Source organism: Mandrillus leucophaeus, unplaced genomic scaffold (genome assembly GCF_000951045.1).
Source record: "Mandrillus leucophaeus isolate KB7577 unplaced genomic scaffold, Mleu.le_1.0 Scaffold3, whole genome shotgun sequence".
Classification (NCBI taxonomy): Eukaryota; Metazoa; Chordata; class Mammalia; order Primates; family Cercopithecidae; genus Mandrillus; species Mandrillus leucophaeus.
The window spans coordinates 14,544,158-14,566,996 of record NW_012103142.1 but is presented as its reverse complement, the minus strand read 5'-3'; the positions used below and the strand labels follow the sequence as shown (position 1 = coordinate 14,566,996).

Genomic DNA, 22,839 nt, shown 5'->3' with positions numbered 1-22,839 from the left:
AAAAGCTAGGAGAAAAGGCTGTGTGCTTCAGACCTCCTGCTATAGATATGTTGCCTCTGGACTCTTCCTTTCTTTTTAAGATTATACATTCCTGGTGGCACCCACTTAGCTCTGAGCACCTTTCTTGAATTACAACACAGAGTCCTGCCTTCTCTTCCTTTTTTTAAAGAAAACCCCACTTCTAGATTAGCAGATGAAGCTTGTTTTGGCCTCACACCATCCAGGTGAGGTGCGGTGGCCAGGCTCAATTCCGTCTACCTGAGAGATGCAGTTCTTGCCACACACAGAAGTTGTAGCTTCCCTTTGCTAGTGATCTGTGTTCTCCTTCTGTGACTGTTTTGTCTCCCTCTTGATCTTTCGCTTCATCTGTTATGTAAGTAAAGATAGGGACTGTTTAGGCTGGGTGTGATGATGTCTGCTTGCTCAGAGGGTTTCTTGATCGAACCAGCTCCAGCATTCCTTCATGCTATTTATCAGTCTGACAGTTGCTGCTGCTGCAACAGGAACCTCTTTCTTGTCTCCTCCCTGTTGCTAGTGGTAATTCTGCTACTGAGGACCTGTATGAAGTTCTCCTCCCTTTGCTAACCTGCTTTGTAGGCTGCAACAGTCAGCAGCCTCCAAGTCATGAGCACGGGTCAAAAGCAACTGAAGAGGACTTTGCGGTGGGAAGGGGAAGGGCTGTGGTTGTCCTGACTGAAGGTCTGTCCCTGTGCTGCCCCCAACCCTGCTCTCAGATACACATCACGGCCCTCTGTGGCTGATTCCAGAGTCAGTCATGACCTCTCTAGCCTTAGTTCCAACAGAAGTAAAACAAACAGACAGGATTGGGATCTCACAGGTTTCTCTATTTTAAAATGATAAGAGGGTGCCTGCAAAAGCTTCACTCTCTTCCCAGTCTTGGATTTGAGTCTCTCCAGCTCTCCTGGTTCTGAAATGGCCAAATCTCAAGCAATACTCAGCTCCCACTACAGCCAACACGGGTTCTCCTGGCTTAAAAAAATGATGACATCCCTACCCCATATTCCACTCACAGCTAAAAGTAAAAGACATATTTTTATTTTTCTTCGAGACAGCATCTCACTCTGTCTCCCAGGCTGGAGTATAGTGACACAATCATAGCTCGCTGTGCCCTCAACCTCCTGGGCTCAAGCAATCCTCCTGTCTCACCCACCCAGGTAGCTGAGACTGTAGGTGTACCATCATTCCCAGCTAATATTTTTAGGTTTTTTTTTTGTAGAGATGAGGCCTTCCTATGTTGCCTAGGCTGGTCTCAAACTCCTGAGCTCAAAGGATCCTCCCACCTAGGCCTCCCAAAGTGCTAGGATTACAGGCACGAGCCACCAGACCCAGCAGAAGACGTATTTTTAATTGTAAGGTGTTTATGCCTCAGAGAAGTAAACCAAAATTAAGTGTTTTGCAAGTATCTTGAGGACATTTCAAAATTATACAAGGTTAAATAGGTGTGGCTTATGATGATGGGCAGTGGGAATTACCTAATAAAATATCTTCACCTTAGTAAAGTTGGTAGCTATCTAGCAATTATAAAACTTGGGAGAGCTCTTTGTCCTGTGGTTCCTGAACGTGGTGATGATAGGGAGATTTTGTGAAATGGGTTTTAGTTCTTTGTACAGTTTATAGATCATGAAAACCTGTTGTCATATAAATCAGGAAGGATAATGTAGACTGCCTGAGGAAACACGTTGCTTATCCTCATTCCCACAAGCACTGTGACCCCAAACACAAACCCGTCCAAAAAAATACATAACACTTGCCTTTTCCTGTGTCTTCCTAACCAGTTGTTTTTCATTTTTTTCTGTCCTAATAACTGATGCTGGACTGACAAAAGAAAAGTTCACTGCCCTGCCCTAACACTGTCATCAGTATCCACAAGAACAGGACATCCTTGGCCCCTCTTCTCAGTGCTAGCGTGGCCATTGTCCCTGTCTCACAGTCCGATTTTTCTGTTCCATAACCTGAGGCTCCACCATAGTTTCTGTCTTTGAGAACTCTGGCCACAAACCCTAATATCAAACATCAAAAGCTACATTAGAATGGACTTATACGAGTTTCTAAACTTTTGACATTTAGCTAGTATTTCCTTTTCTGTAACTGAATATATGTACATGTAAATCAGAATTATATAATTCCCTCTATGTAACCAAATATATGTATATGGAAATCAGAATTATATAGATACTATATTATTAGATTTTATATTTATCATTAGATATTATATAATTATATAGATATTAAAAATAAATTTTCTCACAGTCAATTATAAAATGTATATCTTCACCATAATATAATTGTAGCATTAATTTTAGTGGTCAAAACTCTCTTTAAAGCATATTTCCAAAAAATGATTTGGAGCTGATTTTTCTGTTATAGAATTACATCATTCCTTCTGGTGACTTGTTGATGTTGTCTCCGTTTTGGCTACATAGAAATCCAAAGTATTTTCCTGAGCCTGAATTGTTCAAACCTGTAAGTTATCTCTTTCAGTATATATTATTCTTTAATTTTAATTTCTTTTTATTTCAGCAGTGTAAATTCATAAATTAGGACTATGTAATTAAACACCCATATTTCTCTTGTAACTAAGAACAAAGTTGACTACAAAGTATAGAACAGATTTGCAATATAGACAATGCAACATTTACAAATCAGTTAGAAAAGTTTTTGTAATAAACTTCTCTAACTTTAAAATAAATTTTATATCAAACCAGAAGGGCATGTTCAAGTAAATAAGCCTATTTTTGATAGAAGACTTATTTCGTGTTCTTTAGGCAATTGCCTCTGTCATTGGTTTCCAAGGAGTACAAAAAATACAAATAAAGCAAAATAAAACTGTGATCTGCTGTTTCTTAGAATTGGAAAGTTACAGGACTGAACAGAATGTTAAGAGGTCATTTAGTCTGTTCTCTGCCTTTAGGTAAAACTGTCAAAAATGGCATCTAGATGCATTCATTCTGCATCCCAAGCTTTTTCCAACAGGCAGGGATGTCAGTGTCTTATTACTAAATTTATTACCAACAGCAATTTTATGACGGAGCCTGAGACCTTATTATAAATATTCTTCCTTTTCTTAGGTCAATTCTGTGGTTGATTTACCTTATCATTTACATTTACCACTTAACAGAATTTTTTTAAAACCTTTTTATTTATAAGTCCATGTTCCAAAAACACAATTGTGTCTAATATTAATAACAGGGTGGAAAAAATTACCAACAACCCTGCAACTTTATATGCAAGGATTAGCTGTACAAGGTCATTTTTAGCCTAGAGAAATAAAGTTAAGCTTATTTATATAAGGCTGATTTGGAAAAAAAAAAAAATGTTTTCTTCCCACAGGAACGTTGGAAAAAGGCAAATTTAGAGAAGCACTCTTTCTTGGACTGCTTCGTGGCATTTGGAAGCGGGAAGTTCCAGTGTCCTGGAAGGTCAGTGAGACAGCTGGGCCACATTTATCCAGAAAGTCTGCAGAAAGATGATGGCTCAGAGGGGGAAAACGTGTGTGTGTGTGTGTGTGTGTGTGTATTTAAACTATAGGGAAATCCAGAAGAACACATTTGTCTGGTTGACCTGTGGTCCTGTGCAGTGTCTCTGTGGGAATATCTAAAGTGGCTTCTAATAGAGGATCTCATGAGAAGAGAAGTTTATACTTGCCAGATGCCGCATCAAAGCAGCATTTATGGTTCAAATTGTCAGCTTTCGTACAAACATAATTGGAAGTGATTTGAGTACTACCTTCTTTAAAAACAAAGATAGAATTATGTTTCTTTTACTACAACATTGTCATGGATATTTGCTAGGGTTACAGAACATCTTTGACTTGGAGCATAGCAGGAGATTACTAGATGGTTTTGGTCTATGGTGTTGGTTTGTGAAACTTTCTTTTGATACCTTATGTAGTTAAATTAATCTGGCACTCAGTGCTCCTCCTCAGTGTGATACCCTGTTCTAATGCAAGTGTCCATTGTTTAATGAAAGTTATTATTATCTTTATCTGTTCAAGAAGAAAAGGTTTTTGAACATCTCATCTGTGCCAGGCCCTCTGCTAAGCTTCAGAGAGCACTGAGGAAGACCAACATGGTCCCTGACTTAATAGAATTTACAATCTACATGAAGTATGTCCCATTTCTTCATTGGGGATGATTCTATAGGGGAAACGTCAGTACCTGTTTATGACAAAATCTCACTCAATGAATGTAAAAATCCATTAAATTTTTATATTTGAAAAACTGTAGTTTCTTGAAGTCAGTCATCTTCACTATTTGAACAGTAATGCGAGCCCATATTTGCAGTCATTACTTGCTCCACAGTATCCATTCCATCCTTCTGTTTTTCATGTATTTAGAGTATCAGTATGATTGTAGTAATTTACGCTTGCCCTAAAATAGTATTAATTAGTCTTAGCCAATCATGGAAATTCTATCCTCATTTTAGACATTATTCTAGAAACCTAAGCCTAAGCAAATGGGTACCTGGAGTTTTGCTGAACTGCTTGTCCTGCGGTAGGAGTTGAGCTAAACTGGCCAATCAGAGTGAAAGGAGAGACTTCTTCAGGATGAGGCCCCGTTCATCCTGTCCCACTGGATATGAACAAGGAAGCATGCAGCCTCAGATGTTACTAGCAGCAAGTTCAAGAGGAATAAGCTATATGATGGTGCAGTCTGTAGATGGCAGAGCAGAAATATATTAGGAGCCTGAATCCCTGAAATCTCGGTAATATTATTTTGTTGCTGAATTCATCAGTTTTGAGGAACTTGTCTACTTTCTGTTATGTTAGATAATAAGTGTCCTTACTTTTCAAGTCAGTTTTAGTTGAGGGTTCCATTGTTTAGAGCTGAATACCCACCATATACTGAGATGCCAACCATAAAACTCCAAAGATGAATGAACATTTTAATTGAGTGTCAGTTACTTTAGGGACATCATATAACACACAACAATGTTAGCAACAAAAACCCATCATACTCATCCTGCCTCTTGTATTATTTTCACTTTAGAGAAGCAGTTCTTAAGCCAATAACAAATTTCTTGTTTTTGTCACATACCAAGTGTCAACGTCCTAAGAATAGCTCTTCTAAAAACAATAGATGCTACTTTTCTTCAGGTGTCTTTATATCACTATATATATACACACAAACACACATACACACACACCTATATATTGGTATTAATTTGCTTTATTTGTATTTTATTTATATATACCTATATATAGGTGTGTGTATATATATACCAATAGCAACTAAAGAATTTATTATAATCATCCTTGACCTGGAGCTAGCAGTATTTTAAACCAACGACTGAAATCTCTTGCAATGGAGTATATAGTATGGGCCAACTATCAAGGATTACCTACTGACTACTGTTTCCAAGAGGGGCTTTTACTACCTTCTATGATGGCTTTTGAAGCTAACAGACATTCTTTTTGAGTTGGAAAGTAATTGGTATAGTAAAGGGAACCATGATGCTGCAACTCAATCAATAGTATCTTCTTTAGACATAAACTACATATTTTTACAGTGCGCTGAGCTCTTACTCTGTGCAAGGCAGTGTTCTGGGTACCACAAGGGCTTTGGGCATGAGTAAGACATGTTCTCAACCCACATGAGAAACAACTTAGTAGGGGCAAAGTGGACATTGAATTAATAAATAACTGCAAGGATTTCTGGTTGAGAGATGCCAAAGCATCACACTGAGCTTCAAGAGAAAGATACGTCTGGATAAGATGATCTCAGAAGATTTCCTGGGGAAAGTGGCGGAAGATCTTTTAGCTTGAGACAACAGAATGAGCAAATGGTTACTAAGCACAGAGGCGTGTGGCTTAAGGCCTTATGGTTTTACTGTTACTGGGACCAGATTGCAGTGGTGAGAAGTAAGACTGAAAAGGTACACTGGCCCAATTGAAAAGGCCCCGTAATACCTGATGTATGAGTTTATTTGCAGCTCACATGGCACTAGTAAAAAACTAAAAGGTTTTGGGCAGAATGGATTTGTGTGAAGCATGACTTAGGTTATATGGTTATGCTAATATTCTATGTGTGAGACACGGAGTAGTAGAATCTACCAGATTTGGAAGATGATTAGAAGTGTGGGTCAGGTGAGAGGAAGGCTTTGAGGTGGACTATGGCTTTAAATCCAGGTGTCTGGTAGAGGTGGTGGAAATAGAGAAATCAGAAACAAGAGAGAGTCTGGAAGCAAGATCTTAAGTTTTCCTTTGATAGTCGAGTATGTCAAAATATATATCACTTAACCAAAATCTACCAGTTAAATATAAATGTTGAATACATGTGACCTATTTAAGAAACCTCATTAAGTTTAGTTTTCTACTGTTTCTGTTTTAAAATGTCATTAATTTTTTCTTATCATTTATTAATTATTTTAAACAGCCAATTCATGAAATGTTTTGTTTCTAAAGAGAAATAAAATCGAAAATTGCCCAGGAAAGCAAATGACTTCATTTGGACAATGTATACCGAGATAGAATTTTTTTGCACTAGAAATTTAATCCCACAAATCCTTAGTTGTAATCCTCAGAAAATTGCACTCATTCTTGATTTGTGTTCCAGGAGCCAATTTATTTTCTCATGCACCAAATACTCAGTGAGTCAGAGAAAGTTGCCCGTAATATGGCTGATGATCAAAGTTTGTCATGAACACACACTCTTATGGCCTTGCAGCTGTCACTTGTTGGAGTTCAAACCCCTGAGGTGGTATAAGAACCCCTCTCACAAGTAAACACAGAAGGTTGTGCTGATTTAACTCAATAAGTACTCGGTGCTGCCGTGGGATAACAACTAAAAATCAGAATGGAAGAACTGTGGTTCCTCTTCCTATTCGTGGGGGTTCTGAAAGTAGTTTTGGAGCAGGATCCCACTGCTAGGCACTTCCTTGTAGCACATGGAAGAAAATCTTTCTAGTAATTCTACTACTGGAGAAGTCTGGTGATTTGTTTTTGTTTTGTTTTGTTTCGGAAAAACAAACAGGAAAGAGCAGCATGAACCACCAGACTTGTTCAGAAAGTGCAGCTTGTAAAGTGAACAGTCTCATTATAGTGGACAGTGTCACATTAAACTGTACTATTTAAATGGAGGAATAAGACGGAGGACTTTCAGTGTAGAGGACAACTCCTTTGAGTGAGCATCTCTGAGAGTTGATGATCTTAGGCATATGCTTGCTATACCTGTCCCCTGGAACACACACCAAAACCAACAGGCTTGATTTTCCTTGGTTCTGATTCCCGCAAGAGACTGCCTGGCTGGCTATGTCATTGTGCAAATTGATAGGCTTAAACTCCGGTATAAAACAACAGCCCTGATCTTTGACAAGATTAATCTGCTTATAAAGGCATGCTTGGATAAGAAGAGGGTGTAATAAGAGGAAGGCTGCAATACTTGAGAAGTGAAAATGACGCATGGATTCCTCAGGAATAGAAAGTGTGATTTTTACTTTTTGTGTGTGTTTGGGTCTTTCATGTATTCTGGGGAGTCCTAGACCACAAAGTCATGGACTTGTCTTGAATTCCTAATGAAAAATCACACATCTATTGGAAAATTAATTAAAATCAGAGGACCATCTACTAGTAATTTAGTAGTACTGTTTTTAACCAAACATCTCTGAAGCATCTGGTATTAATACAATTATTCTTTTATTCGATAACTATTTACTGACTGTGTGCTGTGTATCAGGATAGGGTTCTAGCAGTTATCATGGAAAACAAATCAGATGGAGCCCCTTTCCTTGAGGATGTTATATTCTTACCCAAGTCACTTTACTAAAAACTGGGAAGAGTCAAAGACTCATAACATTTCTGAATTGGTTATAATGTGGTTGGGGAAATGAGACAGCAATATGAAAAACAAGCCCTACTTAACAGCTTAAGATGGCACATGACAAATGCCAGAAGACTCAGATATGTAACAACTGCCATAAGAATTTGGAGGAAGGACGATTAGAAAAGGCTTTTGGACCAGATGAGAATAATCAGTAAACAACATAAAAGAAAGCTCAGCTTCCTAAGATTCAGCAGTATCAAATTTCAAGGCAAGAAAACAACTTAAGTGCTCATAGGAATATAATGTACCCATATGTTAGTGATAGCAAGGCAATCATATATTTGGGACTTTTGATGCTCTGAGCACTTTTTTTTCCTATATATTTATGTTAAAGATAATGCCATTTTAAAAGCTGTGCCTTATATAGTAAGTATCTGCACACTCTTGTATTTGAGAAGTGTTATTAGTAGCTTTCTGCCTTTTATACTTAGAAACAGCTGATTGCTTTTAAGGAATGAGCAAATTTAAATCCCCATGGATTTAATGACAATTTAAAAATCCAATCTATTCTGAGGAATTTGTTCCATAAACAAATGCATTCCCTCAACTCTAGTTGTTAAATATAATTAAAGGAACTGTATTTACTTGTATAATTGTTTCCTAATGTTTTCACAAGAGTGTGCACAGATCCTGGAGAGTATATAAAAGAGGGTTAGGAATGAGGGTAGGAAAGGTGAATGTGGCTAATTCTAAGACTCTGAGCCAGGTTATCAGAATCCTTATTGATTTTTAGCCATGCTTCTGTCTTCCCACCTTTTTGCAAAGGAGCAACAAGTCACTCAAAGGAGCATAGAAACCATTGGCAAAATTGCTGTCGTTATTTTCCTGGCCATTTCATTTTGATACTTCATTATGAAGCTAAGATATAAGTATGTCAAGAACAGAAGCAGCAATTCAAGAGTGATCTTTTTTTCTTTTTCAACTTTTATTTTGGGTTCAAGGGGTGCATGTGCAGTTTTGTTACATGGCTAGATTGAGTGTCTCTGTAGTTTGATGTACAAATGATTTGTCACCCAGGTAGTAAGCACAGTGCCCAATACGTAGTTTTTTGAACCTCACCCTCCTCCCATGCTCCACCCTCAACGAGGCTCTCTTTGTGTCCATGTATATTCCATGTTTAGTTCCCACTTATAAATGAGTACATACTGTATTTGGTTTTCTGTTCCTGTATTAATTCATTTAGGATAATGATCTTCAACTGCATCCATGTTGCTGCAAAGGGCAGGATTTCATTCTATTTTACAGCTGCATAGTATTTCATGGTGTTATTATGTACCATACTTTCTTTTTCTTTTCTTTTCTCTCTCTCTCTCTTTTTTTTCCCTTTTTTTTTTTTTTGAGACAGGCCCTGTTGCCCAGGCTGAAGTGCACTGCCATGATCATAGCTCACTGTAGCTTCAACCTCCTGTGCTCAAGCATCCTCTCACCTCAGCCTCCTGAGTCACTGGCCCTACAGGCATATGCCATAGTGGCCAACTAATTTTTAAAACAAATTTAGTAGAGACAAGTTCTCACTCTATTTCCTGGGCTGATCTTGAACTCCTGAGCTCAAGTGATCCTCCCACCTTGGCTTCCTAAAGTGCTGGGATTACAGGCATAAGCGACTGCACCGGGCCCCACATAATTTTAAATCTAGTCCACTGTTAACGGGCATCTAGGTTGATTTCATATCTTTGCTATTGTGAATAGTGTTGCAATGAATGTATGAGTTCATGTGTATTTTTGGTATAATCATTTATATTCCTTTGGGTGTAACGGGATTGCTGAGTCGAATGGTAGTTCTAAGTTCTTTGAGAAATCTCCAAACTGCTTTTTATAGTGGCTGAACTGTCTTACATTCCCATCAGCAATGTATAAGCATTGCCTTTTCTCCTTAACCTCACCAGCATCTGTTATTTTTTGACTTTTTGATAATAACCATTCTGGCTGATGTGAGACGTTATCTCATTGTGGTTTTGATTTGCATTCCTTTAATGATTGGTGATGTTGCACAGTTTTTTATATGCTTGTTTTCCACGTGTATTTCTTCTTTTGAGAAATGTCTGTTCATATTCTTTGCCCATTCGTTAAATGGGGTTGTTTGTGTTTTGCTTGTTGATTTAAGTTCCTTATAGATTCTGGATATTAGACCTTTGTCAGATGCATATGCCAAATATTTTCTCCCATTCTGTCGATTGTCTCTTTACTCTGTTGATAGTTTCTCTTACTGTGCAGAAGCTTTTCAGTTTAATTAGGTCCCACTTGTCTATTTTCGTTTTTGTTGCAATGGCTTTTGGAGACTTTATCATGAAATCCTTGCCAAGGCCTATCTCCAGAATGGTATTTCCTAGATTTTCTTTTAGAGTCATTATAGTTTCAGGTCTTACATTTAAGTCTTTATTCATCCTGAGTTGATTTTTGTATGCAGTGAAAGAAGGAGTCCAGTTTCAACCTTCTACATATGGCTAGCTGGTTTATCCCAGCACCATTTATTGAACAGGGAGTCCTTTCCCCGTTGCTTATTTTTATTGCTTACTTATTTGATCTGATGTTTTTAGATGTGCAGCTTTATTCCTGGATTTTCTAACCTGTTCCATTGGTCTATATGTCTGTTTTTGTACCAGTATCATGCTGTTTGGGTTACTGTAGCCTTGTAGTATGGTTTGAAGTCAGGTAACGTGATGTCCCTGGCTTTGTTCTTTTTGCTTAGGATTACTCTGGCAATTTGGGCTCTTTTTTTGGTTCCATTTGGATTTTAGAATCGTTTTTTTCTAATTCTGTGAAAAATGACATTGGTAGTTTGATAGGAATAGCATTGAATATTTAAATTGCTCTGGGCAGTATGACCATTTTAACAATATTGCTTCTTCCTTTCCATGAGCATGGAACGCTTTCCCCATTTGTTTGTGTCATCTCTGATTTCTTTCCTCAGTGTTTTTAAATTCTGAATTTAAATATATTTTACCTTCCTGGTTAGCTGTGTTCCTAGGTATTTTATGTGTGTGGCTGTTGTGAATGGGAGTGCATTCTTGATTTGGCTCTCAGCTTGGGCATTGTTGGTGTATAGAAATACCACTGATTTTTGCACGTTGATTTTGTGTTCTGAAACTTTACTGAAGTTATTTATCAGCTTTAGGAGATTTGGGACAGACTGGGGTTTTCTAGGTATAGAATCATATCATTTGTGAAGAGAGAGAGTTTGATTTCTTCTCTTCCTGTTTGGATGCCTTTTATTTCTTTCTCTTGCCTGATTGCTCTGGCTTGGACTTCTAGTACTAGGTTGAATTGGAGTATGAGTGTTGGGCATTCTTGTCTTCTTTCAGTTTTCAAGGGGAAGGGTTCCAATTTTTGCCCATTCAGCATGATGTCAGTTATGAGTTTATTATAGATGGCTCGCATTATTTTGAGGTATGTTCCTCCTATGCCTAGTTTGTTGAGGGTTTTTAACATGAAGGAATGTGGAATTTTATCGAAGGCCTTTTCTGCATCTATTGAGATGATCATGTATTTTTTGTTTTTAGTTTATGAGATGAATCACATTGATTGATTTGTGTGTATTGAACCAACCTTGTATCCTAGGTGAATAAAGTAAACAAAGTAAGCTTTATTTACTTTAAAGTAGACTTTATTCCTGGTATACAAAGTGTGGTGGATTAGCTTTTTGGTATATGGCTGAAATCAATTTGCTAGTATTTTGTTGAGAATTGTTGCATGTATGTTATTCAGCAATATTGACCTGAAGTTTTCTCTTTTCATTGTCTCTGCCAGATTTTGGTGTCAGAATGATGCTGTCCTCACAGAACGAGTTAGGGAGGAGTCCCTCCTCCTTGACTTTTTTGAACAATTTCAGTACCAATTATTTCAAGATTGGTACCAGCTCTTCTTTATGTGTCTGGTAGAATTCAGCTGTGAATCCATCTGGTCCAGGGCTTTTTTTGGTTGTTAGATTATAATATAGTAATGAGTTTTCATTCCATTTCAGAACTCATTATTGATCTGTTCAGGATTTCAATTTCTTCCTAGTAAAATCTTGGAAAGCTGCATGTTTCCAGGAACTCATTCATTTATTCTAGGTTTTCAAGTTTGTGTGCATAGATGTGTTCATAATACTCTCTGAGGATTTTTTAAATTATTTCTGTGGGGTTGGTTGTAATGTCCCCTTTGTCATTTCTGATTGTGTTTATTTGGATCTTTTATCTTTTTTTTTTATTAATCTGTCTAGCTGGTGGTATATGAATCTTACTTATTCTTTCAAAAAACAAAGTTTCAGTTTTCTTATAAATCTTTTATATGGATTTTTGTGTCTCGATTTTTGCATCTCAATTTTGGTTCAACTCCAATTTTGGTCATTTATTTTATTCTGTTAGCTTTGGGGTTGGTTTGTGCTTGGTTTTCTAGTTCCCATAGGTGATATTAGATTGTTAAGTTGAGATCTTTCTAACTTCTTGATGTAGGCATTTGGCACTGTAAACTTTCCTTTTAACACTGCTTTAGCTGTGTCTGAGATTCTGGTATGTTGTATCTTTGTTTTCATTCATTTCCAAGTATTTGTTTTTATTTCTGCATTAATTTCATTCTTTAAAGTCATTCAGGAGCAGAGTATTTAATTTCTATCTAATTATATGGTTTTGAGAGATGTTCTTGGTATTAATTTCTATTTTTGTTGCACTGTGGTCCGAGAGTGTGGTTGGTATGGTTTTGGTTTTTTGAATTTGTTGAGTATTGCTTTTATGACCCAGCATGTGGTCAATCTTAGAGTATGTGCCATGTGCATATGAGAATAACGTCTATTCTGTTGTTGGGTGGAGTATTCTGTAGATGTCTGTTTGGTCCATTTGGCCAAGTGTTGAATTTAGGTTCTGAATATATTTGTTAGATTTTCTGCTTTGATGGCTTTTCTGACACTGTCAATGTGTTGTTAAAGTCTCCCACTATTATTGTGTGGTATCTAAATCTCAATATAAGCCTCTAAGAATTTTTTATGAATCTGGGTGCTCCAGTGTTAGATTCATGTATATTTAGGAAAGTTAAGTCTTCTTGTTGAATTTAACGCTTTATCGTTATGTAACACCCTTCTTTGTCCTTTTTGAGCATTGTTGGTTTCAAGTCTCTTTTGTTTCAAATAAGAATAACAACCCCTACTCTTTTTTTATTTTCTGTTTGCTTGATAGATCTTTCTCTATCCCCTTACCTTGAGCCTTTGGTGTCATTGCATGTGAAATTGGCCTCTTGAAGACAGAATACAGTTGGGTCTTGTTTCTTTATCCAGCTTGCCACCCTGTGCCTTTTAAATGGGGTTCTTAGCCTGTTTATATTCAAGGTTAATATCAGTATGTGAAGATATGATCTTGTCACTGTGTTGTTCACTGGTTCTTAAGTAGACTTGATTATGTAGTTGCTTTATAGTGTCAGTGGGCTATGTACTTAAGTGTGTTTTTGTGGTGGCAGATAATGATCTTTTCTTTCTATGTTTGGTGTCCCTTCAGGACCTCTTGTAAGGCAGATCTAGTGGTAATGAATTCTGTTTACATTTGCTTGTCTGAAAAGGATTTTATTTCTCCTTTGCTCATGAATCTTAGTTTTTTTGGCTATGAAATCCTTGGTTGGAATTTCTCTGCTTTAAGGATGCTAAATATACACCCCAATCTCTCATGGAATGTAAAGTTTCTGCTGAAAGTTTCACTGTTAGCCTGATGGCAATTCCTTTGTACATGATCTGCTCCTTCTCTGTTGCTGCCTCTAAGATTTTTTCTTTTGCATTGACTTTGGAGAATCTTACGAGCATGTCAACCTCTCTAGTGAAGTTGAGGAAAGTTTTGTGGACAATATCCTGAAATATGTTTTCCAAGTTGCTTGTTCTCTCTCCATCTTTTTCAGGAATGCCAACAAGTTGTAGGTTTGGTCTCTTAACATACTCTCATATTTCTAAAAGATTTTGTTCATTTTTATAAATTATTTTTTCTTTATTGTTGTCTGCCTGCATTGATTTGAAGGAGCTGTCTTCAAGCCCTGAGATTCTTTCCTCAACTTGGTTTACTCTGTTATCAATGCTTCCAATTGCATTCTCAAATTCCTGTGGTGAATTTCTCATTTCTAGAAACTCAGTTTGGTTCTTTGTTAAAATGGCTGTCACATCTTTCAACTCTTGGACCGTTTCAGTGTTTTCCTTGGATTGGGTTTCAGCCTTCTCCTATATCTTGATGAGCTTCCTTGCCATCCAGATTCCGAATTCTATATCTGTCATTTCAGCTATTTCAGGCTGGTTGAGAACTATTGCTGGAGAGCTAATGTGATAGTTTGGAGGTTAAAAAATGCTCTGGCTTTCAGAGTTGCCAGAATTCTTGCACTGGTTTCTTCTCATCTGTGTGATCTGATGTTCTTTTAATCTTCAAAGTGGCAGTCTTTTGGATGGGACTTTATGCTTCTTATATTCTTTGATACCTGATATGGTTTGGATCTACGTCCCCACCCAAATCTCATATTGAATTGGAATCCTCAGTTTTGGAGGTGGGTCCTGGTGGGAGGTGATTGGATAATGGAGATGTTTTCCATGAATGATTTAGCAGCATCCCTCTTGGCTCTGTCCTCATAACACTGACTGAGTTCTTGTGAAATCTGGTTGTTTAAAAGTGTGTAGCACTTCCCCCATCTCTTTCTTGCTCCTGTTCCTGCCATGTAAGAAGCTTGCTCCCCCTCTGCTTTCCATCGTGATTGGAAGTTTCCTGAAGTTCGGCCTCTACCCACCCCACCAGATGTAGAAGCCACTATGTTTCCTGTACAGCCAGCTGAACCATGAGCCAATTAAACCTTTTTTCTTCATAAATTACAGTCTCAGGTATTTCTTTATAGCATTGTGAGAATGGACTAATACAATGCCCTTGAGGATTTGGTTGTGGTATAAGTTGGATTTAGTTGACTGGCTTCATATCTGGATGTTTTCAGAGACCCAAGGCTGAGCTCAGCACTCCTGGACTGGGTGCTCTAACCCAGGAGGGCTGGGAGCAGGCCCACAGCTTTGTTCTGGGGCCCCTTGAAGTTAAAGCGTGGGCTATGCTGGAGCATTTGAGGTGTTTCCAGTCTGTTGGCAACAATACTTGACTGGAGCTTCTGGCAAAAGTGCTCTGGCAGGGCAGTGGTGGGCCCCTGTGTGCATGTATTCCAGTGAGGTGGGGACAGGGAGATGCTATGGGTGAGTGTACATCAATGTGGGAAGGCTGCAGGTGGGTGCATGCTGGCAAGGTGCAAAAGTGCTCCAGTGGGTATGCAGCATCTGCCAGTGAAAGAACTGTTGTGGCCACTGACAAGCACTTTGGCTGGGCAACTGAGGCTGGGCTGCATGTGTTTGCAGCCAGGCAGGGACCCTGAGAGAGGCCAGCAGACTGGGGTGTGCTCAAATCAGACTGGCCCTGTCCCATGGACAAGACAGCCCCACTTTCTCCAGGTCCAGCAGCTAACAAAGGCTAAAGTCACCTAAAGGAGTATGGTGAGCTTTGTGGGATGAGTGTCCATGGCCATGCTCCACTATAGACATTCCCATGTCAAACCCGCTGGGCTCCTTCCAGGCTGGGATTCTGTTTCTGCCAACTCTCCAGGCAATTATCACTGGCAGCTCAAATGTCCATGGGAGTTGTGAGATCTCCCATAGCTAGGATCCCAGAAGTCCATGGTGAAGGTGAGCCACTCCATGCCTATTTCACTCACCCTTTCCCTAGAAGGCTCTTGGGCCCAGAAATGAGTCCTGGTGCTTTGCAACCCCCTGCAGTGTTCACAACTTTCTCTACTTTCAGCCTGTGGTCTGTGTACTTTTTCTGTCCACTCTCAATACCTTCTTTCCAAAGACCTGTTCAGAGTATGCTGGTCTCCTTGATAGTCTGGTCTCTTTCAGTGGGAGAGTTTCTTCCTGGCTGTATCTAGTTGGCCATCTTGGCTCCCTAAAAAAATTAACAGTGATTTTTGATACTTAGGCCAAAGTGATTCTAAAACAAACTATGTTTATTTCTGAGTAAAAATTTCAGGATGACACCCTTTTCCTTTATTTACAAAGTAGATCTCCAGCCCCTGTCCTGTGCACAGAATACCTGGGCAGGATATGTATCTATGGAGAGAAAGAAAGGCCACTTAAGGTTGGATATCCTTTTTTTTCCTCCCATGGGCTTTCTCATCTCATCTTAACTGAATGACTACTCTTTAATAAGTTAGGTATCTCCAATGTTCAAAAGAAATTTCATTCCTAAGAAAAGGGGACTAGAATTAAAACTGTGCTATGTTACAACACTGTCCATAGGTTATTATCTCCTCATCACCTAATCCTTCTCCTCCCTTTCTAACAGTTTTAATTTTCATTTGGATATCCATGGGGATTCTGAAGCACTGATTCCACTCCCAGCTCTGTAGAGATGGAACACTTCCCTAAGACAACCAGCACTTAACGTCCTTGCCCCCTCTCTCCTTTACAGTAGTGATTGGTTTAGGTATTGGCAGATGTTTTAAGCAGGAAAATTAACTGCTAGGGTTTCTGTTGAGACTTCTGGGTCCAAAATAATCATTCCTTCAGGATCTTCATAAAGACATATTTGACCCCAGAAACTGATGCAGCTATTTTGAGACTAGAAAAGCAGACAATATTATGCTGAAGTTGATATTATAAAACAGAGCAGTAGAAGGAACCTGACTCCATGGCAACATCACTGAGCTGCTGGAATGATCTATTCCTGAAGCCAGCATGAGCCACAGGTTTTTCACATACATAAAGCAATGCATTTCCTTCAATATATAAATAAGTATGAAGTGTCTTTTCTGTTCCTTGCAACCAAAAGTATCCTCAGTAATATAATTCCCTTAAAAGCAAGAGTTTTCTTTCAAGAATTATTGAACTCCATGAAATCTTGTATTAGCACTTACTAATCATATAATTGCTTTCTAAATAACCTGTGCTTTCTTAGAGGCCTGAGCTTCATTTACTTTGGTTGTATCAGTCAAGACTGTCAAATGCCTGTCTCAGACACTGATGACACCCACTGCTATAGAATTATGGCCCTGTTCTCCAGGTGTCATAGATGTTCCATACACTCCTGAGCCCAGGACTCTTGACTCTGATGTTGCTCTGAGCACCTGCTGAATACTGGGACCACCACTGCCACAAAAAATGCCTGTGCCCTAGAACCGGTGCTACTGTGGTTACCAGCATGCCCTTGTGACAGACCCAGCACCAAGAGGATCCCTTTGGCTAGGACTTCCCCCAGTGTCCTAGGAGGCCCCAGAAAAAAGAATAGCAGGAAGACCACAGCAACCTTTGACACTAAGGCCCTCTAAAACTTTCATCACTACTGCTGCCTTCAAATACATCTACAACCTTGGCCACTGAGGACCCCCACAGTCCTGCCAAATATTGATTACAGCTGATGGAACTGCACAGACTATGCCACCACATCCTATTCACTTAGCATAGCACTCACCCACAAATGAAAATATTTGACCACAAATCCAGTCCATCAATCTTGAAGAGATGACTGCTCCCTCAAATGCACAGATATCATTGCAAGGTCATAAACACCTACACAAAGGAAAAATGACATCACCAAAAGACCTCTATAATTTTCCAGTAAGAAACCCTAAAGAACTAGAGATCTATAAGCTTCCTAAAAAGGAATTCAAAATAATTATTTTAGAGAAACTCATCAGGATACAAGAGAACTCAATAATATCAATCAGAACAATAATACATGAATAAAACTAGAAGTGAAGCAAAGAGAGAAAGATAAAAAGAAAGCAAACATAAATCCTGGGGCTGAAAAATACAGTGAATCAACTGAAAAAATGCAATAGGGAACTTCAACAACAGACTCAACCAAACAGAAGAAAAAAATCTCTGAGATTGAAGATAGGTCTTTGGAAATTATCCAGACTAAGGAGAAAAAGTTGAAAAGAGTAAAGTAAACCTATGGGACTTAACGGACGCTAATCATGAAACCAATGTATGCATCATAGAAGTCTCAGAGGAGGATTGAGAAAGGGGAAGAAATCTTATTTAAAGAAGTTATGGCTCAAATTTTCCCAAACCCTGAGAGAGATATGGACATTTACACTTGTGAAACTCAAATGTCTCCAAACATGTTCAACCCAAAGAGAACTTCACCATGACACCTTATAATCAAATTGCCAAAAGTCAAAGACAAAGAAATTTAAAAGCAGCAAGAGAAAAGTGACTTGTCACATACAAGAAAACCTTTATGTAACTATATTGTACTTTTCAGGAGAAACTTCATAGGCCAGAAAATAATGGGATGATATATTCAAACTACTAAAAGAAAAAACACTCTGAAAACCAATAATACCATATCTGGCAAAGCTATCCTTCCAAAATGAAGGTGAGATAAAGATATTTCCAGACAAACAAAGCTGAAGGAATTCATCACTACTATACCTGCCTTATAAGAAATGCTAAAGGCACTTCTTCAAGCTTAAATGAAAGGACACAAATTAATAACATAAAAATTCATGAAAGTATAAAAGCCATTGGTCATGGTAAATATATAGTCAAAATTGGAATATTATGATCCAATAATGGTGTTATATAAATGTGTTTTAACTACAGAACAAGATTAAACACAAAAGTATTAAACATAACTATAGCTACAATATTTTGTTAAGAAATACATAATATAAAAAGCAGTAAATTGTGACATCAAAAACATATAATGCATGTGGGGGTGGGAGACAAGTAAAATGTAGAATTTCTGTAGGCAAGTGAAGTTAAATTGAGTGCACCCTTGGATAGGAATGAGGTATAGTGTAGTACTGTTTTTTTTTTAACCTAATAACCTAATTATTAGGTTAAAATATATTGCTATAAGCATGCTTTCTGTAAGACTCATAGTGACCACAAAGCTAAAAGCTACAGTAGATATACAAGAGATAAAGAGAAATGAATTAAAGCATACCACTGTAGAAACTAACCATATCAGAAAGGAAGTTAGCAAGAGAGGAACAAAGGAACTAAGGAACTACAAAACAGAAAATTTTTACAAAATGGCAATAGTAAGTTCTTACCTATAATTAATTACTTTACATGTAAATGGATTAAATTATGTAGTCAAAAGTCACATAATAACGGAATTGGTAAAAAAACAAAACAAAACAAAGCAAACAAACAGAAACAATACCCAACTATATACTGCCTATAAAATGCTCCCTTGAGGACACATATAGGCTGAAAGTGAAGGGGATGGAAAAAGGTACTCCATGTAAATGTAAACCAAAAGACAGCAGGGTTAGCTCTGATTAGACAAAATAGACATTAATTCAGAAACTGTAAAATAAGACAAAGAAGGTCATTGTATAATGATAAAGGGATAAATTCATCAAGAGCGTATAACAATTGTAAATATATGTGTACCCAACATCACAGCATCTAAATATACAAAGCAAATATTAACAGATCTAAAGGGATAAATAAGTATCAATGCAATAATAGTAGAGGACTTAAATACCCCACTTTCAACAATAGAGAGATCATCCAGGAAGAAAATCAATAAGGAAACATTGGACTTGAACTACATTTTAGACCAAATGGACCTAACAGACATATACAGAACATTTCATCCAATAGCAGCAGCATACACATTCTTCTCAAGCACCTATGTCTAGTATATGACATTCTCCAAGATAGGTCATATAGTAGACCACAGAAAAATTTAAGAAAGTTGAAGGCATATCAAGTGCCCTTTCTTACCACAGTGGTATGAAATCAATAACAGGAGGAAAACTGGAAAATTCACAACTATATGGAAATTAACATACTACTGAATAACAATGGGCCAAAAAAGACATAACACTTTGTTTAAATTTTGAGACAAGTAAAAATGGAAACACATCTGATATGGTACGGATGTGTGTCCCCTCAAAATCTCATGTTGAAATGTGATCTTCAGTATTGGAGGTGACCCTATTGGGAGGTGTTTGGATAATGAGAGGAAATCCCCCATGAATAGCTTGGGGCTGTTGTGTGGCAATGAACTACTGCAAGATCTGTAAAAAGAGTTTGGGACCTCTCCCATTTCTCTCTTGCATTCTCTCTCACCATGTTGCATGCTGGCTCCCCTTCACCTTCTTCCATGATTATAAGCCTCCTGAGGCCCTCACCAGAAGCAGATGCTGGCACTATGCTTCATGTACAGCCTGCAGAACCATGAGCCAAATAAGCCTCTTTTCTTCATAAATTCCCTAGTCTCTTCATAGCATTCCTTCATAGCAACACAAATGGACTAACACAACAACATACCAAAACTTACAGAATGCATCAAACACAGTTCTAAGAGGGAAGTATATAGTGATAAACACCTACATTAGGGATAAAGAAAGACCTCAAACAATCTAAATTTACACCTCAAGGAACTAGATAAAGAAGAACAAATGAAGCACAAAGTTAGCAGACACATGGAAATAAAGCTCAAAGCAGAAATAAATGAAATAGAGACTAGAAAAACAATTTAAAAAGTCAACAAAAAGGTTTTTCAGTTAAAAAATTAAGCCTTGAAAAATGATATATCTTTTGGTAGACTGATGAAAAGAGAGAGAAGACAAATAAATCAGAAGTGAAAGAGGACAACAGATAACACATAGGATCATAAGAGATTACTATGAGCATTTAAATAAAACAAGTTAGATAACCTAGAAAAACTAGATTAATTTCCAGAAACGTAAAACCTACCAAGACTGAATTATAAAGAAATAGAAAATCTTAACAGATTAACAACAAGTAAGGAGATTGAATCACAAATTAAAAGTCTCCCATCAAAGAAAAGCCCATGAACTGTTTCCCTTCTGAATTTTACTGAACATTTAAAGAATTAGTGCAAACTATTTTCCAACTCTTCGAAAAAGTTGAAGAGAGAACATTTCCAAACTCATTTTACAAAGTATTACCCTGACACAAAAGTCAGACAAGGACACTGCAAGAAAAGAAAACTACAGGTCCATATTCTTGATGAACATAAATGCAAAGCTTCTACAAAAAAAAATACTAACACTTGTATTCAACAGCAAATTAAAAGGATCATACACCATGATCAAGTAGTATTTATCCCTTGGATGCAAGGGTGGTCCAACTTATGCAAGAGAAGAATGTCATATACCACATTAACAAAATGAAAAGCAAAAATTATATGATTTTATCAATGGATGCAGAAAAAACATTTGACAAAACTTAACATCTTTTCATGATAAAAAACTGTCAACAAATCGAGTATAGAAGGAAAGTACCTCAACATAATAAAGGCCATATATGACAAGCCCACAGCTAACATCATACTTAATGGTTACAGATTAGAAACTTTTCTCTATGACCAGGAACAAGACAAGGATGCCACTCCTGCTACTTGTATTTGACATAGTACTGGAAGTTGTAGCCAGAGCCATTAGGCAAAAAAAGAAATAAAAGGAATCCAAATTAGAAAGGAAAAAGTAAAATTATGACTGTTCACAGATGATATGATCTAATATGTAGAATCCACTGCCCCCAAAACACTGTTAGAACTAATAAATGTACTCAACAAAGTAGCAGGGTACAGTATGAACACACAAAAAATCCATTGCATTTTTATATACTAACTGAACAATCTGACAAGGAAGCTATGAAAGCAATCCCATTTATAATAGCATAAAAATGAATAAAATAATTAGGAATTAGCTAAACCAAGAAGATGAAAGACTTATACATTGAAAACTATATAACATTGCTGATAGAAATTAAAGACATAGATGAATAGATATGTATCCCATGTTTGTGCATTGGAAGACTTAATAATGTTACAGATGCCAGTGCTACCCAAAGCAGTCTACAGATTCAGTGTAATCCCAATGATGTTATTTTTTTGGCAGAAATAGAAAAGCCTATTCTAAAATTTATATAAAATTTCGAGGGCCCCAAGTAGCCAAAACAATCTTGAAAGAAGAACAAAATGGAGGACTCTTATTTTCTAATTTCAAAACTTACTACAAAGCTACAGTAATTAAAACAGTGTGCTACTGACATAAAGATAGACATGTAGACCAATACAATAGAATAGAGAGCCCCAAAGTAAACTCTGGCATATATGGTCAAATGATTTTTGACAAAGATGCTAAGACCATTCACTGGGGAAAGGGCAGTCTTTTCAATGGATGGCGCTGGGAAAACTAAATATCTACATGCAAAAGAATGAAGTTGGACCCTTACCTAATACCATACACCAAAATTAACTCAAATTAAAATAAAGACTTAAAACTATAAAAATCTTAGGAGGAAAAACAGAGCACAAGCTTTATGACATTGGATTTGGCATTAATTTTTGGATATGACACCAAAGGCACACACAGCAAATGAAAAATAGACAAAATTGGACTTTATGAAAATTTTAAAATTTTGCGCATCAAAAGACAGTATCAACAGAACAAAAAGGCAACACACAGAATGGGATACAATATTTGCAGATTACGTATCTGATAAGGGTATTAGTATCCATTATGCATAGAGAACTTCTAAAATTCAACAACAACAAAATAACCCAATTCAGAAATGAGCAAAGAACTTAAATAGTCATTTCTCCAGAGAACATACACAAAGGGACAGTAAGCACATGAAAAGATGCTCAACATCATTAATCATTAGGGAAATGCAAATCAAAACTCCATTGAGATACCACCTTACACCTGTGAAAGTTGATTATACAAAATGAAGTCATTTATGTCATACCCGACTAAAATGAGTCAAGAAGCCATGAGAAAAACACTAAGGTTACATACACCTGTTTTTTGTTTGTTTGTTTGTTTGTTTTAAGTCTTATAAGCTCAATCCAGATCTGCATGGACCTAACCGTAATTTAAAGACGATAGGACCCACCTGACAACTGCTGAAACTCACCTATCAGAGCTCACTAGCTCTTGTAAGGTGCTGCCAGCACCAGTGAACTTTCTCTCAAAACAATTTGTATAACTTTCCCTTGCTCTAGTAAACCCTAACCATTTCTTTTTTCTGTGGGCA

At 37.4% G+C, this 22,839-nt stretch overlaps 1 protein-coding gene across 2 annotated transcripts in view; it reads left to right on the top strand.

Moving 5' to 3' along the window:
- LOC105544373 (24-hydroxycholesterol 7-alpha-hydroxylase) overlaps window positions 1–22,839 on the top strand; it is a 101,687-nt gene that overhangs the window by 60,987 nt on the left and 17,861 nt on the right. For both annotated transcript variants that reach the window (XM_011986860.1, XM_011986859.1), the window contains exons 9-10: window positions 2,389–2,484; window positions 3,352–3,440. In XM_011986860.1, the coding sequence (XP_011842250.1) occupies window positions 2,389–2,484; window positions 3,352–3,440 (185 nt within the window). The remainder of the gene's footprint in view (window positions 1–2,388; window positions 2,485–3,351; window positions 3,441–22,839) is intronic.